This window comes from Balaenoptera ricei, chromosome 7 (assembly GCF_028023285.1).
Source record: "Balaenoptera ricei isolate mBalRic1 chromosome 7, mBalRic1.hap2, whole genome shotgun sequence".
In the NCBI taxonomy this organism is placed as follows: domain Eukaryota; kingdom Metazoa; phylum Chordata; class Mammalia; order Artiodactyla; family Balaenopteridae; genus Balaenoptera; species Balaenoptera ricei.
The window spans coordinates 29,369,815-29,385,584 of NC_082645.1; the positions used below are offsets into that span (position 1 = coordinate 29,369,815).

At 38.0% G+C, this 15,770-nt stretch overlaps 1 protein-coding gene across 1 annotated transcript in view; it reads left to right on the forward strand.

Annotated features, from left to right (window-relative positions):
- The first annotated feature begins 2,843 nt into the window (after positions 1 to 2,843).
- The window catches only part of HNMT (histamine N-methyltransferase), a 36,618-nt gene continuing 23,691 nt past the window's right edge, over positions 2,844 to 15,770 (forward strand). Inside the window, exons 1-2 of the mRNA XM_059927121.1 lie at positions 2,844 to 3,520; positions 10,854 to 10,906. Coding sequence (XP_059783104.1) covers positions 3,384 to 3,520; positions 10,854 to 10,906 — 190 coding nt within the window. The 5' untranslated portion in view covers positions 2,844 to 3,383. The remainder of the gene's footprint in view (positions 3,521 to 10,853; positions 10,907 to 15,770) is intronic.

Here is a 15,770-nt window from a genome sequence, read left to right on the forward strand (position 1 = left end):
TATAACATGGATGCGGGGGAAGGAAGCTTAGAGTACTTACGTTGTTTATCCAATGTTGTTTGGTTAGTAAGAGGCTAAGCTTGTATAGCATTCAGGTCTCTTGCTTCTTGGCTTGTTTCTACACTCATGAGAAACTTAGCCAAATGTCCTGTTGAAACTAAGATTCCTGATACCTATTATACTTGCCTGAAATTGCCAGTCTAATTGAGCTCTAAAATCTTAATGTACTATGATTTGAAACCTCCCTTCGAGACTACTGTGGTCACCTACTTACTAAATTTCAAACAAACCAACATACCAAGTGAGCCAATCAATTTGTATAAAAACATCTTCCTTCTCTTTTCTTGTTAAGAGAAAATAAAATGGAACTCTTCTAACTATTTGATTATGATAATTTAACAATATTACCATTGTCATATACATATATGCTATGCTATGGGGCATATTACTAAGGATAAGAAGCCAGTCCAATAAGAACTGTATTCAGAAGACTATATACCAGGGTGAATGAGAGAGCCAAAAAATGCTATGTACAATAAAAATGGGTCCTTAGAATTCTGCTAAAGTATATTTTTCTCTTTGGTTCATTTGTTTGTTTTTTTGGAATAGCACATAGCCTAATAAGAATAAAGCAATGGAATAAGAATATAAGAGCAATAAGAATAAACAAGGGAAACCCTTTGCTTTTTGACCTAGCACAGGTAGTATTATATTCATAGGTGATTGGATCAATACAGAACTACTGCACTTTTGCTTTGTTCTAGTCTTCTCTACCATGGAAAATAATCCTTATGTTGGAAAGCTACAAAGTGGTGAGAGGTAATAGGATGTAATTTTTAAAAAATGGTCCATGGAGTTCAACAACATGAATTTGGATCCAGACTCTTCTCTCATGAGTTATATGATCTTGTACAACTTATTTGCTCTGAATCTTGCTTGATGATATCAATAGTTTCATCCCCGGAGAGCTAGGAGTATTAAAGGAGATAATTCATGGAAGGCACTTTGACACAGTAACAGCCTAATAAGTGATAGGTAACAGGGAACAGAAGCCCAAAGTAAGTAAGAGAATACCTAAGAATTCTAAACTTGACAATCCTTCAAGGCCTAGAAGAATCGTATCCCAATGTACTAAAATAATTTATAAAAGCAATAATGATGCTATGGCCAGTAACCTTTGAGAAGTCATGGCAAATGATAGATGTGCTGGACTGTTTGCCCCAATTTTCAAAAAAGAGGGGAAAACTTCATCATTCCAACCAGCCAGCTAGATGTTTTAATCTCCAGGGACATTCCAGATGCGTTATGGATTATGAAATGGATATTCTAAATGCAATTTTAAAAGGTAGTTGTGATTGCTAAAACCAGCATTTAGTCAAGTGCAAGTCATGCTGAAAGTGTGATTCCTAATGCAGGAAAGTGGGTGAAAAAAAAAAAAAAAAAGAGAATCTCAGTATCATGGAAGCAACAAGAATGGAGAGGAAATCCTTAACGAGTCACACATAAAGAGCAGATTGTTGGGAAAGACATGCGAACAAGTGAGGCAGGTGAGGGCCTCGGGTGAAGATTGAGTTTTAGTTAAAGGTAGTTTTTAGTAGGAAGACAGAGGTTAAGGTTATTTCTTCTCAGCAGAATGGCACACAGTACACCCTTACTAAATATTTGTTCAGTAGATGAATACATGAATGAATGATTTGGATTAAGTTCTAAAGAGAAGGGTGGAAAATGGTAATATAAGAATTAAAAGCTTGTGAGAGTCAGCATGAAGAAGGCGAGGCTCTTTGCATAGAGATGGGCGTTAAGTAGCACATGTATAGAGGCCTAGGGGTCGACCAACCACGGCCATTGGGCCAAATCCAGGCCAGCACTTGATTTTGTGCAGCCCATGAGCTAAGAATAACTTTTACATTTTTAAATGATTGAAAAAAATCCAAAGAAGAGTAATGTTTTGTGACATGTGAAAATAATATAAAACTAAAATTTCAGTGTCCATACATAAAACCACTGCTTTTTTGTTGTTTTACTGTTGCAGAAGGAGCCAGTTATTAAGCACTAATAATATGCTAAGCACTTTAAAAATGTTATTTATATAATTCTCACTACAACCTATGAGATATAATTCACTGTTCCCATTTTACTGATGAGCAAACTGAAACTTACGTTTCAGCCAAGTTCACACAGTTTATTAGTGGCAGAGTCAGAAACTATCAATACATCCACAGTAATCTGCCTTTCCAGAGTTTCCATTTCCTCCTAGGATGAAAGCACTGGCTCTAAGAGTAGTGAGACCATGAGATGTTTATTAAAGAGGGTTAAGGAGTATGCTGAATGCTTAGAGGGCAGCTTTGGACCTGAATCAGAGGAAGAGAATGGTTTAGGCAGACACATTTCTAAGAGAGGTATATGAATTTAATTCTCCTAACTCCTTCATGATTTGGATACTATTATTAACATCCCATGTTGGATAAGGGGTGGATTTCTTAAAGACCATTTCCCAGGTAAAAGGCCCAGCATGTGGATACTCAAATGCGTTGGCTCTTTTGATGGGTGACACCACTGGGCCTCCAAAGGCTCATCCAATCCTACATTTCTAGGATCCCACTTTCAGAAGCACTTAGGGAAGGCTTCCTATGGATTGAAGGATTCCAGTGTCCTGCATTCTTCCCTGAGACTTCTTTCTCTGCCCCCTCCTCCTCTCCCCCATCTTCACCTCCCAACTAGGCTTCTCAGACCTTTCAGTTAATAGCTCTGTTCCTGAATCACAACAAATCAATCAGCATATGAAGAAACGCAGCAGAGTTTAAAGTTCAAGTGTTTAGGGATGTGAAGGCATGAAACTCTCCTAACAGAAAGCCCGGAGGCAGATGACAATCTTCTGTCAAAGATTCAGCAGCTGTCGATTTCTGGAAGCGGTCTGTAACCTTGGAGCTGGCCTGTTTATTCCTGCCTTTGCCGCCTTTGGCCCTGAAAGCAGCCACTTTCCCACTGGGAACTTACTGGCTGGCCCCTGCTGCCAAAACAGGAAGTGATTTGAATGTCGTCTGTTTTTAGGACTTTCTGAACTTTTCTGAGTTTTAAAACAAGTTTCAGCAGTGGATTTACTGCTTTGCTTTACGACTTCATTTCTTCCAAAACGCCCGTGTTGGGGTTAAAGTCTCAGGGGCAAAGTCCTGTACAAATAGTCACTTAGTAACGATCTTTGCAAACCCAGCCTCTCCAGCACGTTAAATTCCAAGCAGGGCTTTTTTGTGTTTGTTTTTTTTTTTTTTTTTTTTTTTTTTTTGGATATAAACTGGTGCGGGTGAAGAGAGAAAGAAGGAACTGGGAAGAGAAGAGGGAAGTTAGACCTCCCTTCCCTCCTTGTCTTTCTCAGAAAACCAAACATGGCATCTTCCATGAAGAGCTTGGTTTCTGACCACAGCAGATATGTTGAATCTTTCCGGAGGTTTCTCGACAATTCCACGGAGCATCAGTGCATGCAGCAATTCATGGACGAGAAGCTGCCGGGCATAATAGCAAGGTAACCAAAAAAAAAAAAAAAAAAAAAGGCCGTTTTTGTCCCAGGGACAAGCCTCGGTCTCGTTCTGTGCAGTGATAGATGGGTCAAGGCCATCCCGGGAGGCTGGGCGCGGGGATAAGAACGAGGTACTGACAGCCGCCCCGCTCGACCCTCCGCGCCGCCCTGGGCCCCTTCTCCTGCAGCGTTTCAGTTAGACGCTCGCTTGAAACGTTCAAAGGCTCTGATTTGTGCTGGATTTCCAGCTGCTCGGAGATAAGCGTTAACCATCGGAAGGCACAAATCCACGTTCCTTTGGGAAAAGATAAGATCCCAATCTTTGAGCTCAGATTTTTCAGCCCTCCTCCAAATTTTACCTTCCGGAAAAAAAAAAAAAAAATCCCCAACGGAGTCTAGTATTTTTGCATTAGAATCAAATAATTACCAAATACTATTTACCCCTGAGGATTGAGTGGGTGCCTCTCAATTCTCTTAATACCCATTTAAATTCATTTTCCTTATCCATTATTATAGTTACCACTCTCCAGAAAAAAAAATAATAATAATAATTGTCTTTTACTTTCAACTTAATATTAGCAATGTGGCCCTAAAAAAGCATTTTCCCATTATCAGTGAAACTCACTAGTGCCTATCCTTCTCGCAGACTCCTTTTTTTTTTTTTTTTTTTTTGGTGATTAATGTGTTCAATTTGTGCCAGAGCTGATAAGTATTATGAGAGTAACAGATTTCACATGGCAATGATAATCAAATCACCTATCTGGGGGTGGATTGCTGGAACTTACTCTGCGCTTCAGGAAATAATGATGGAAAACTGGGGGAAATGGCTGGGGATCCAATTTGCAACTGGAAAGGAAAGTGTCCTATCAGCAAAGGAAACTGATATTTTTATCTTTTGCTGGATTTTTCTATTGTAGGCCTGTAATTCTTTCACCAGGATAGTTAACTCCACCTGACCAGAGAAGGCATTGTTGGATGTATATGGAATTTTATTTCCCTTTCTATCTTCTATTTTTCATGGTTCAGTTTTTAAATGTTTTTTTTTAATTAAGTATCATATATTAATAAGTAATAAGTAATAGGATAACAATGCAAAAGTCAAAGCAGACAGCAAATACAATTTCTTATCTAGGAACTAATTATAGTTTACTTCTTTGAGTCTTTTTGTTCATTTCTAAAATTAAAGGTAATGAGTTAATTTCTGAGTTCTTTCGCAATACTAAGCATCTGGGTTCATGTCTGTGGCTTATGCAGATCCTTGGTTTACTTCAGCCATCCGTTTGGTTTGAAGACATACTATGGATGCTTAGAGTAACAACAAAAATAGTGGTTCCTTGCCTTACCCACTTCCATTCCTGATTTGGGCTCTCCAGAGACAACCACTTTCAACACTCTGAAATCATTTAGTTGTTGCTTATGGAATTTTCTTTCCTAATTCTAAATAACATGTTATTCTCTTTCTTAATTTTGATGTATTAAAGTAGCTAAATAAACATGCACATCCCTCTCCCCATTATGTCAATACAACATATATATATATAGTGGGTATATATAATATATACGTATATGTATATATATATATAAATATATACATATATATGTCTAAATTTTGGTTAATTTGTTTATATCATATCATTTTGCCTGTGTAAATATTTTTCATAATTGAACAATGCATTTATACTATCATTACTACTATCATTATATTTCCTTTCATGTACAGGCTTTTGTTTTTCCTAGAGTTAACTATTGTCTTGATTTTAGTTTATTTTCTTAGCTTCCTATGTACCTATCACTACTTATACCCCAAGCAGAAGTATTAATCTCCTCTCAATATATTCCAACAGATCAAGTAACCTGCTGATTTTTCCTCATGGGAACATCTTTTCTGGAGTTCTCTGTTCTTTTTTTCCAGTCTGGGCTGATTTGCTTTTGGCCTGCTATACAAGTATTGATGAGGAATTTATTTCATCTTCTAGAAATTCCCTTCTCTTTCCAGTACTGAATTCCTGGCTTCTGGATCTCATGATGTTTTTTTCTTGGTTTCTTTAGTCTTTTTTTTTTTTTTTTTTCTTCCCTGCTAATCCTTTAAGAACTTTCTAAGAAAGAGTACATGGGAGGTAAATTTTTTGAGACTTTGTGTGTTTAAAAATGCTTTCACTCCTTGCTCATCTTTGTTAGATTGTTAGATAGTTTAGGTATAAAGCTCTACAATGAAAATGATTTTATAACAGAAATTTAAAGATATTTTTCCATGGTCTGGTAGTTACTGTTGAGAAATCTAATGCCATTCAAATTCCTCATCTTTGGTTTGTGAACTTTTTGTTGTTTTTTGCTTTTTACGATCTTCTCTTATATCTAGTATTCTGAAATTTTAAGATGATGAGTTATGGTGTGGGTCTTTCTCACCCATTTTTGTGAGTAGTCCCTGGGCCATTTCAATTAAGATTCAGATCCTTCAGTTTAGGGACGCTTTGGTATTATTTAATCATTCCTGCCCTCTATTTTTTTTTTTTTTTCTTTCTTTCTGGAACTTCTATTCATCAAACAGAAGACTTTCTCAGTTGATTCTCTAATTTTCTTATATTCCCAGTTTTCACAATTTTATCTTTCAGCCCTCTATTGTTTGCTATTGTATTTTTTTTTTAATTAATTAATTTATTTATTTATGGCTGTGTTGGGTCTTCCTTTCTGTGCGAGGGCTTTCTCCAGTTGCGGCAAGCGGGGGCCACTCTTCATCGCGGTGCGCGGGCGTCTCACTGTCGTGGCCTCTCTTGTTGCGGAGCACAGGCTCCAGATGCGCAGGCTCAGTAATTGTGGCTCACGGGCCCAGTTGCTCCGCGGCATGTGGGATCTTCCCAGACCAGGGCTCGAACCCGTGTCCCCTGCATTGGCAGGCAGAGTCTCAACCACTGCGCCACCAGGGAAGCCCTGCTATTGTATTTTTAATTTCCAAGAATGTTCCTTTTTTATAGCATCCTGTTTATCTTTCATAGATATAATACCATCTTTTATCTATTATAAAATTTTCCTCTGCTCTCTGCATGTTTCTTCTGAATTCTCCTCTTCTGTTTCTTTTGGTCTCTCTCATGTTAGGGGAGCTCCCCAACTACTGATGAGTCTTGGTTGTCCATCCAATCAAATAATAAGGCACTAAAAATTAGTTTAGGTCCTCTTTGTGTATGTACAGGAACAGTCTGTTGAGCAGTTGGCTCACTGTAGTAATTCGATGTAGATTTTGCACTTGATGGGAGATTCTCAGATGCCAATATAGATAAGTTTATTTAGTGAAATGGGTTATTTTTTCATGGAGGAATTATTCAATCCCCTATCTGGAGGTGGTAAGCAGGGTGAGGATGGTTATAGCATACAGCTGTAAATAGTAAAGTTTGTTGTTGTCACATATAATGCATTTAGATCCTTGCCCGGAAAATGCAAGTTTTCAATAATTCTTAGTTATCATCATAATATATGAAATGGGATGATAATAGTATCTAACTCATAGAGGAGTTGTAAGAATTCAAAGAGTTAATTCACTACAGATGACCAACAGGCACATAAAAAGATGCCCAACATTGCTAATTCTTAGAGAAATGCAAATCAAAACTACAATGAGGTACCACCTCACACTGGTCAGAATGACCATCATTAAAAGTCTACAAATAACAAATGCTGGAGAAGGTGTGGAGAAAAGGGAATCCTCCTACACTGTTGGTGGGAATGTAAGTAGGTGCAGCCACTATGGAAAACAGTACGGAGGTTCCTCAGAACACTAAAAATAGAACTACCATATGATCCAGCAATCCCACTCCTGGGCATATATTCAGGCAAAACTATAATTCAAAAATATGCATGCATCCCTATGTTCATAGCAGCACTATTCACAATAGCCAAGACACAGAAACAACCTAAATGTCCATCAACAAATGAATGGATAAAGAAGATGTAGTACATATACACAATGGAATACTACTTAGCCATGCCATTTGTGGGACTTCCCTGGTGGCACAGTGGTTAAGAATCTGCCTGCCAATGCAGGGGACATGAGTTTGATCCCTGGTCCAGAAGATCCCACATGCCGTGGAGCAACTATGCCTGTGCACCACAACTACTGAGCCTGTGCTCTAGAGCCCGCAAGCCACAACTGCTGAAGCCTGCACACTCTAGGGCCCACGTGCCGCAACTACTGAGCCCATGTGCTGCAGCTACTGAAGTCTGCGCTCCTAGAGCCCATGCTCAGCGACGAGAAGCCACTGCAGTGAGAAGCTGTGCACTGCAACAAAGAGTAATTAGAGAAAATCTGCACACAGCAACGGAGACCCAGTGCAGCCAAAAAAAAAAAAAAAAAAGAAATAACGCCATTTGCAGCAACATAGATGCAACTAGAGATTATCAAACTAAGTGAAATAAATCAGAAAGAGAAAGACAAATGCCATATGATATCACTTATATGTGGAATCTACAATGTGACACAAATGAACCTACCTAGGAAACAGAAACGGAATCATGGACACAGAGAACAGACTGGTGGTTGCCAAGGAGGAGGGGGTTGGGGGAGGGATGGAGTGGGAGGTTGGGGTTAGCAGATGTGAGCTTTTTTTTTTTTAATAAATTTACTTATTTATCTATTTATTTATTTTTGGCTGCCGTGGGTCTTCGTTGCTGCATGCGGGCTTTCTCTAGTTGAGGCGAGCAGGGGCTACCCTTCATTGCGGTGCACAGGCTTCTCATCGCGGTGGCCTCTCCCACTGTGGAGCACAGGCTCTAGGCATGCAGCCTCAGCAGTTGTGGCACGCGGGCTCAGTACTTGTGGCTCGTGGGCTCTAGAGTGCAGGCTCAGTAGTTGTGGCGCACAGGCCCAGCTGCTCCACGGCACGTGGGATCCTCCTGGACCAGGGATTGAACCTGTGTCCTCTGCATCGGCAGGCGGACCCTCAACCAATGCGCCACCAGGGAAGTCCCAGATGTGAGCTTTTATATACAGAGTGAATAAACAACAAGGTCCTACTGTATAGCACAGAGAACTATATTCAATATCCTACGATAAACCATAATGGAAAAGAATATTAAAAAAATGTATATATATGTATAATTGAGTCACTTTGCTGTACAGCAGTAATTAACACAACATTGTAAATCAACTATACTTCAATAAAAAAATTTTTTTAAAAAAGAGTTAAGTCATATAAGTCACTTAGCTGTGCCTGGAATAATAATAATAAGTTGAGTGCTTGTCACGTGCAGACACATTTCTAAAAGATTCACATCAGTTATATCATTTAATCCTCACAACTCCTCCATAAGGCAGATACTATAATTACAACCCTATAAGGTAGGTGGTATTATTATCCTATTTCTTAGAATCAATAATAAAGGCACAGAGAAGTTAAATAACTTGCTCAAGGTTACATATTAGTAAGCTAGGATTTCAACCTAGGTGCTCTGCTCCGTAACCTCACTATGCTAGCTAATGATAGAAGCATTTTTAAGAATTAACCAAGGGCTTCCCTGGTGGCGCAGTGGTTGAGAATCTGCCTGCCAATGCAGGGGACACGGGTTCGAGCCCTGGTCTGGGAAGATCCCACGTGCCACGGAGCAACTAGGCCCGTGAGCCACAACTGCTGAGCCTGCACGTCTGGAGCCTGTGCTCCGCAACAAGAGAGGCCGCGATAGTGAGAGGCCCGCGCACCGCGATGAAGAGTGGCCCCCGCTCGCCGCAACTAGAGAAAGCTCTCGCACAGAAACGAAGACCCAACACAGCCATAAATAAAATAAAAACCAAAAAAAAAACTAAATCTTTAAAAAAAAAAGAGAGAGAGAATTAACCAAGAGCACAGACAAGGATGGGTGTATTAGGACTCATGATTATGAATTGGAAGATAATTAGAACTGAGGAAGGCAACTCATTCATAGGTGTCCTTGACTCTGTGTTTCCCAGTGTCCTTAAGAACTCTGCTTCAATCTGTCTTTTTCCTATTACTCTGGGCAGGCTCCTCACTTTAGCCAAAAAGTAGGCTTGTTTACCATCCTGAAGCACAAACAAACAAGCACCATTCTTTCAGTTCATGTTTCCTCTCTAGCAGTCTCCCTTTTTCGTTCTCACTCTTTCATCCTTTTTCAAAAATCTCTAGATCTTCTTCTTCTTTATTGAGTTCACTTTTAATCCCACTGCCATCTGACTCCTGCCCTCAACCACCTTTTAAAGCTGCTATTATCAAAGATATTCATATTGCCAAATTCAATGGAGAGTTGTCCTTTTTTTATGTTTTAGTAATACAGTCAGACACGTACAATGGCCTTTTCCTTCTCTAATTCTCTTAGCATCTCTCTGAGCTTTACTGCTTTCCTCTCTGTCTTCTTTGTGTGTTCCCCATTATCCCATGACTTTTCAAAGTTGGTATCGTGTCATAATCCCACTGCTCTTCTCTTTGCAATACCCTTGGGTGATAGAATCTATTCTCCTAGTTTCGACCATTACTATATGATAATTCTCCAGAACACATCATCAATCCTGATCTCTCTCCTACCCAGCTTCAATCTTGCATATCCAAATGTCTGTTGAATTCAGATTTATCAAAAACCAAAAAAAACAAAAAACAAAAAACTGACAAAACATAAACTTGCCATAAAATCACATTGTCCAGCTTCCTTTTCGATTCCACGCTTCACCCAGTCATCCAAATTCACAACGTGGCAGTCATCGTGCACCTCGTCCTTTTTCTGACCCCTTATTTTTTTTTTTACATCAGTTTAAAGAAAGTCCTACTGTTGCATCCCAGCCCATCAATTCCACTCTATTTCTGTATAGAGCCATAATACTGGGCTTTATTGTCTCACATTTCAACTTGAGAGCAAAGTGGTCTTTTCATTTTTATGTATCAGTGCTTAGGATAGGCACATAATAAATGTTTAATAAACATTTGTTTATTGAAAGGAAGTTAGCAAGAAGAAGGAAAGAAGGCAAATATCAGAGATAGTATGAATCACCTTAGCTTTTCTCCCATCTACAATGAATGGCTTATTATATTACCAGACTCAAAGGCCCACATTTTCTGTTTTTGTTCTCCAAACTATCTTCAAACAAATGCTATTTCCTACCTCTGAGATGTTTATAGTGCTGTTTCTAAAAGTCTCCCAGTTCAAGATTGGTAATAAATGGAACCTTTACTTCTAAAGATTTCTGAAGACAACAATATAACCACTGAAACGATCGAGGCCTTTCTTGTTGGCCTAGTTTTTGTTCACTGTAATTTTAGTCTGTTCTCTTCAACTAGACTTGATAATCAGATTTTACAAACCACCTGGCACATTTTTCTTAAACTACATAATTTTTTTTTTTCAGGATTGGAGACACAAAATCTGAAATTAAGATTCTAAGCATTGGTGGAGGTGCAGGTATGAATAACACATTTTAAAATTTGTATTTCACTCCAAACATCATGTTGTCTGACAGCAATATTGTTCATTCTTTAGGAAAGCCATTTTCCTTTGCTTTTGGTAGAGTTTAGTTTACTAAAACTAGTAAGAGACATACCACTTCAACTAAGATTAATGTCCACATAGATTTATAGGGTTTAGGACATCGGCCTTCATTATTATCTGTGATACGGATACGTGTGGCTTTCTTATTTTTTTTAATATAAATGGAAAAAATATAGGATAACTTTAAGGATAACTTTGATCCAAAATGATTTAACTGTTCACAGAAAAGGGAAATTTCATAAGACATTCCTTAAGCTTGTGCCACTTAAAGCAAGGTCCATAGACTGGTTAATGGTTCACAAACTATTGCTGGTGCATGAGAAGATAAGTGTGCACTGGAATGTAAATCAATGCACAGCTCCTTTCATTGAGAAAGCATTGCTATGGGGAAAAATATGCTTAATGACATAGTTAATTTATACTCTTGTAACCCCACTCTTTTTGAGTTGCACTGGCCTAAACCATTCCCTTCCTCTGGCTCAGTTCTAAAGCTGCCCTCTAAGAATTCAGCACACTCCCCAACTCCCTTTCGTAAGCGGTTCATGTTCTCATTACTTAGAGCCAGTGCTTTTATCCTAGGGGAAGTGGGAAGTCTGGAAAGACAGGTTAATGTGGGTGTAGTTTCTGACTCTGCCACTAATGAACTGTGTGAACTTGGCTGAAACATAAGCTTCGGTTTGCTCATCACTAAAATGGGAGCAATGAATTATGTCTCATAGGGTTGTAGTGAGATTTATATAGATTAGTTTATAAAGTGCTTCTATAAGGTGGAGGTAGGTCCTTTCTGCAAAAATAAAACAAGAAAATTCATCTCCAGACTTTGCCTCATATCAAACTCCTGAGTAGTGTTTGCTTTACTTTTAAGTTGCTAGTCATCTGGAGGTCCGAGTTAACATAATAATAATATATATATTATATATACTATATAATATATATGATATGTTAATACTATAATAATATAATATAGTCATATATTTATATTATATAATATATCCATATATAATAATATATAGTCATATATAATATTTAAACATATTATTCATATGTTTATATCCTTATTATTGTTTTCATTTGAAGTAACCACGGAGTGATGGTTAGTATAGGTTACAACTTGGTAACAAGTGGACACTACATTACCACTTGTCACATAGTGCCAAATGGTAATCTCTTCTGTCTTCTAAGTGTAAGTGTTCTAATCCTACATGAATGAGTTGAATTGTGCCCATCTTAACACAAAGATAACCAAGAACCCTCTAATGGAATAGGATAGCTAGTTTTTCATGTCATCATTTGCTCATTTTTCATAAAATACACTGTAATATAATGTAATAAGGACTGACTCTTAAAATAATTTTACATTATTATCTTTCACCAAGAAAACAGAAACCATCAAGGACAGGTAATGAAAGATACTGTCATGAATGATCTAATACAGTGTGTTTAAGCTAAAATACTCTATTATTGCTTGTGATATTTTATGTCCTAAGGTTTATAAGAGTGATGAATTGCCCAAAGAGTGTCCTATTAATTCATTTCACCAAGACAGTCATTTCCAGTGTGTTTTGCAAATGAATTTCAGGCAACCACAGGCAATGAGACTATCATTTGATAGCGTCACTTGTGCTTGGACAAGAAAAGAAGCCCTACAAGGAAAAGTAATTAAAAACAATCTCTACCGTGGCCAAGTTAATTGACCTTTTAATATAAAGTTAATTGAATTTCTAATGTAAATTTATCAAGATGCTTATAAGCTATCTAGAGAAAGGACCATTTGCCCCACACAGTGATTCCTTACATAAAGGTGCACAGAGGGGCTAATATAGAGAACTTTTCCAAACACAGGGAGCAGCATTTGGTGTTCTTCTGACTGAGCCCTAACATTGTATTAATAACAAGCTCTGCCTTGGGGAGAATATGGGTGCCCTTTAAGCTCATTCTTCATAAGAAACTGATCAGAAACATAAGAATTACAAGAGAAATTCAAGCTGTAAATACTTAGTCTTCACTGCTCAAGTAAGTTACATGAAATCAAAAGCAAGGCACTTAAAACCCCTAGGTCTAGAGGTCCTTGGCATGAAAGAGTAGTGTTTTGGGTGAAAGGACACCTCACTCAGTTAGTCTGAGTGCTTATATACCAACTGGGAGATGCTTATCTAATAATCTGTCATTGCCTAACTGCAAGGACTGCGTGCACAGAAGAAAAATATATTATTATATAGTGAGGAATTTCCTGTACTTGCCTTAGAGAAATGGGTTCGCCAAATGTTTCACAATCTACAGCGTGCCTGAGACTTTTGCATTATCCTGTGGCTTAGGTATCCTTCCAAATCAGTGTTTGAACTCCAGTCCCTGGCAAATGAGGCCATTGGCCCCGTCTGACACCTTGTGCTCGGCTCCCATAATGCATCTTACAGGGTTCTACTCTGGTCTTAGCTTATGGGCCTCTCTGGTTTCACTTCCTAGATGTTTTCTTTTGGATGTCCATATACCTACAGATCCTATTCTGCATATCTTTGGTGCAAATACTATCTTTGTATTTGTAATGGTGATACCATTCTCACCATCATGATGAAAAAACACACCAAAAGCAAACAAACTGAAAACTTCCCTAAATCAAATTGCTGCATTTATGTCACTTAATGTTCATATTCTTTGGGGGCCTGTTTGATTTTCTTCTCAGAAGCATGAGCAGGGGCTGCTATGTACCCTATCTGTCTTCTGTCTCTTCTATAGAGGTTGGTATTTGGGTGGAGAGGGATTTCATAATTTAAGAGAGAATGTAAGGTTTTAGAAAAAGGTGTTTGGCAATTCAGTTCAGAAGCCAAGCAATTATTAGGGCTCTGAGCAGTTCAAAAGAAAGGAAACTGATGGAAAACTTTTCCAGGTCTTCTGTAAGTGATCTACTACATCAGTGGAATACAATTGATAAGCAGCATTGTTATTCATAGATTATATATTTAATGTTAGGAGAATGTTTGAAATAAATATTATGTGTATCCACAAAAGAAAGAGAGGAAATCAGGAGAAAAACAAATCATGTACAGAAATATAGACCATATAGTTTTTACAAAGGCCAAATAGAGAAGTGTAAAGCTGTATGTGTATGTGCATAAGTTTGTATGCTTTCATGAAACAAAGTGAGCAACGGGAATGCTTTATTCGAGGTCTCAGAGTATTCATATCATGCTTATTTCAACAATTTTTTTTTTTTTTTTTTTTTTTGGCTGTGTGGCTTGCGGGATCTTAGTTCCCTGACCAGGGATGGAACCCAGGCCCTCGGCAGTAAAAGCACTGGACCGCTGGGGAATTCCCAATTGTTTTTAGCTATTGAGAGCAACTGCATTGTATTCTAAGTCTCAGAGAACATGCTTTTTTGGTCCATCTTCAATACTGATGCTTCCTAAAATTAAACCACCCAATGGAGCTTCTTCATTATTCAACTTTTAATGAGTGTTGTCTTTATGTTTGATGGTACATGAAGAAAAAGAAACCCATACTCTTTTTGGTAAGGGAGAATGCTGTTAATTTACAGTGTACATTTATACATGGAAAAAGGTTCCAGAAGGCAGTAATGGGCAATGTTTTCTCCTTGCTCTGGGCTTTGCTTCGAGGAGAATCATTTATCTGCTGCGTTGTTCAGTTCTTATGTTCAAATGCCAGAAAATTTTATAAGGTTTCGACAGGACTCAAATAATCTCATTTTATCCAGCTCTCTACTTTTATTTTTATTAACCTATTATGTACCAACTCAGGTGTCATAACTTATATAATAGTGTATATATTTATAGATAAATTTTTAATCCACTGAAGCAATTCACATATGAAACACAGGTGGTATAAACCCTTTTATAACATTTTTTGGAAAATAATTATGCTGACATATGTTGAGTTAGGTTGTTTTCTTATTCTGTAACATATAGACACCAACATTACTACAGAGATTAAAAAATAGAAGAGAATTTTAGAGACCATCAATACCCTCATTCTACAAACAAAAAGCCTGAGAACCATCAGGCAGAATAAAACCCAGGTCTCTTGATTGTAGTCCAGTCCAACAAACTGTACTAAACAGATAGAAAAGTTAATTATCGACCTGGCAAAAGAGAGATTCAGTATTTAGTAATGACCAGCTATTTGAAAATCTAATTTTATCAGATTATGAATCTCGTTTCCTTTCATAAATGACATGTTAAGGTGACCCTGAAGTTTAAACTAGGTGGATAGAAGTAGAAACATGTAATTAAGGCAAGAACTGGAAGAGCCAGTGTATCCAGTTGAGAAGCAGGAGCTGGTAGGAAGCAAAGGTTAATGTTTCCAATGGTCTAGAGTAAGCCAAGAGTCTGTATCAGCAACTAAGGAATGACTGGGGAAATACAGGGAATTGGGGGATTTTTTTTGCCTAGAAAAAAAGAATCTGAATGTGCTTATTGCCATCTGCAGATATTTCCTATTGAGCAAACCACAGAATATTTGCCCCTAAAGGGCCAGTGGTTAAAAGAGAGAGATTTCTTTGTTCCGTATTAGCATTTACTGATGATCAAACCTGTTCAGAAATGAAAGCACACATCTTGGGATATAAAGAGCAGTCACTCTAGGAGTACTAGCTTAGGGTGGAAAAACACTTTGCACATATGCTATGGAAAGGACTCAGGCAATGATTTCTTGGGTGTTTGGGCCATTAAAGGTGCTTTCAGTCCAGAAAATCTATGATCTTATGAGTAACCTTCTAGAAAGAGGTAGGCATTTCTTCAGAGTGGTGTGGCTAACACCACGTTTG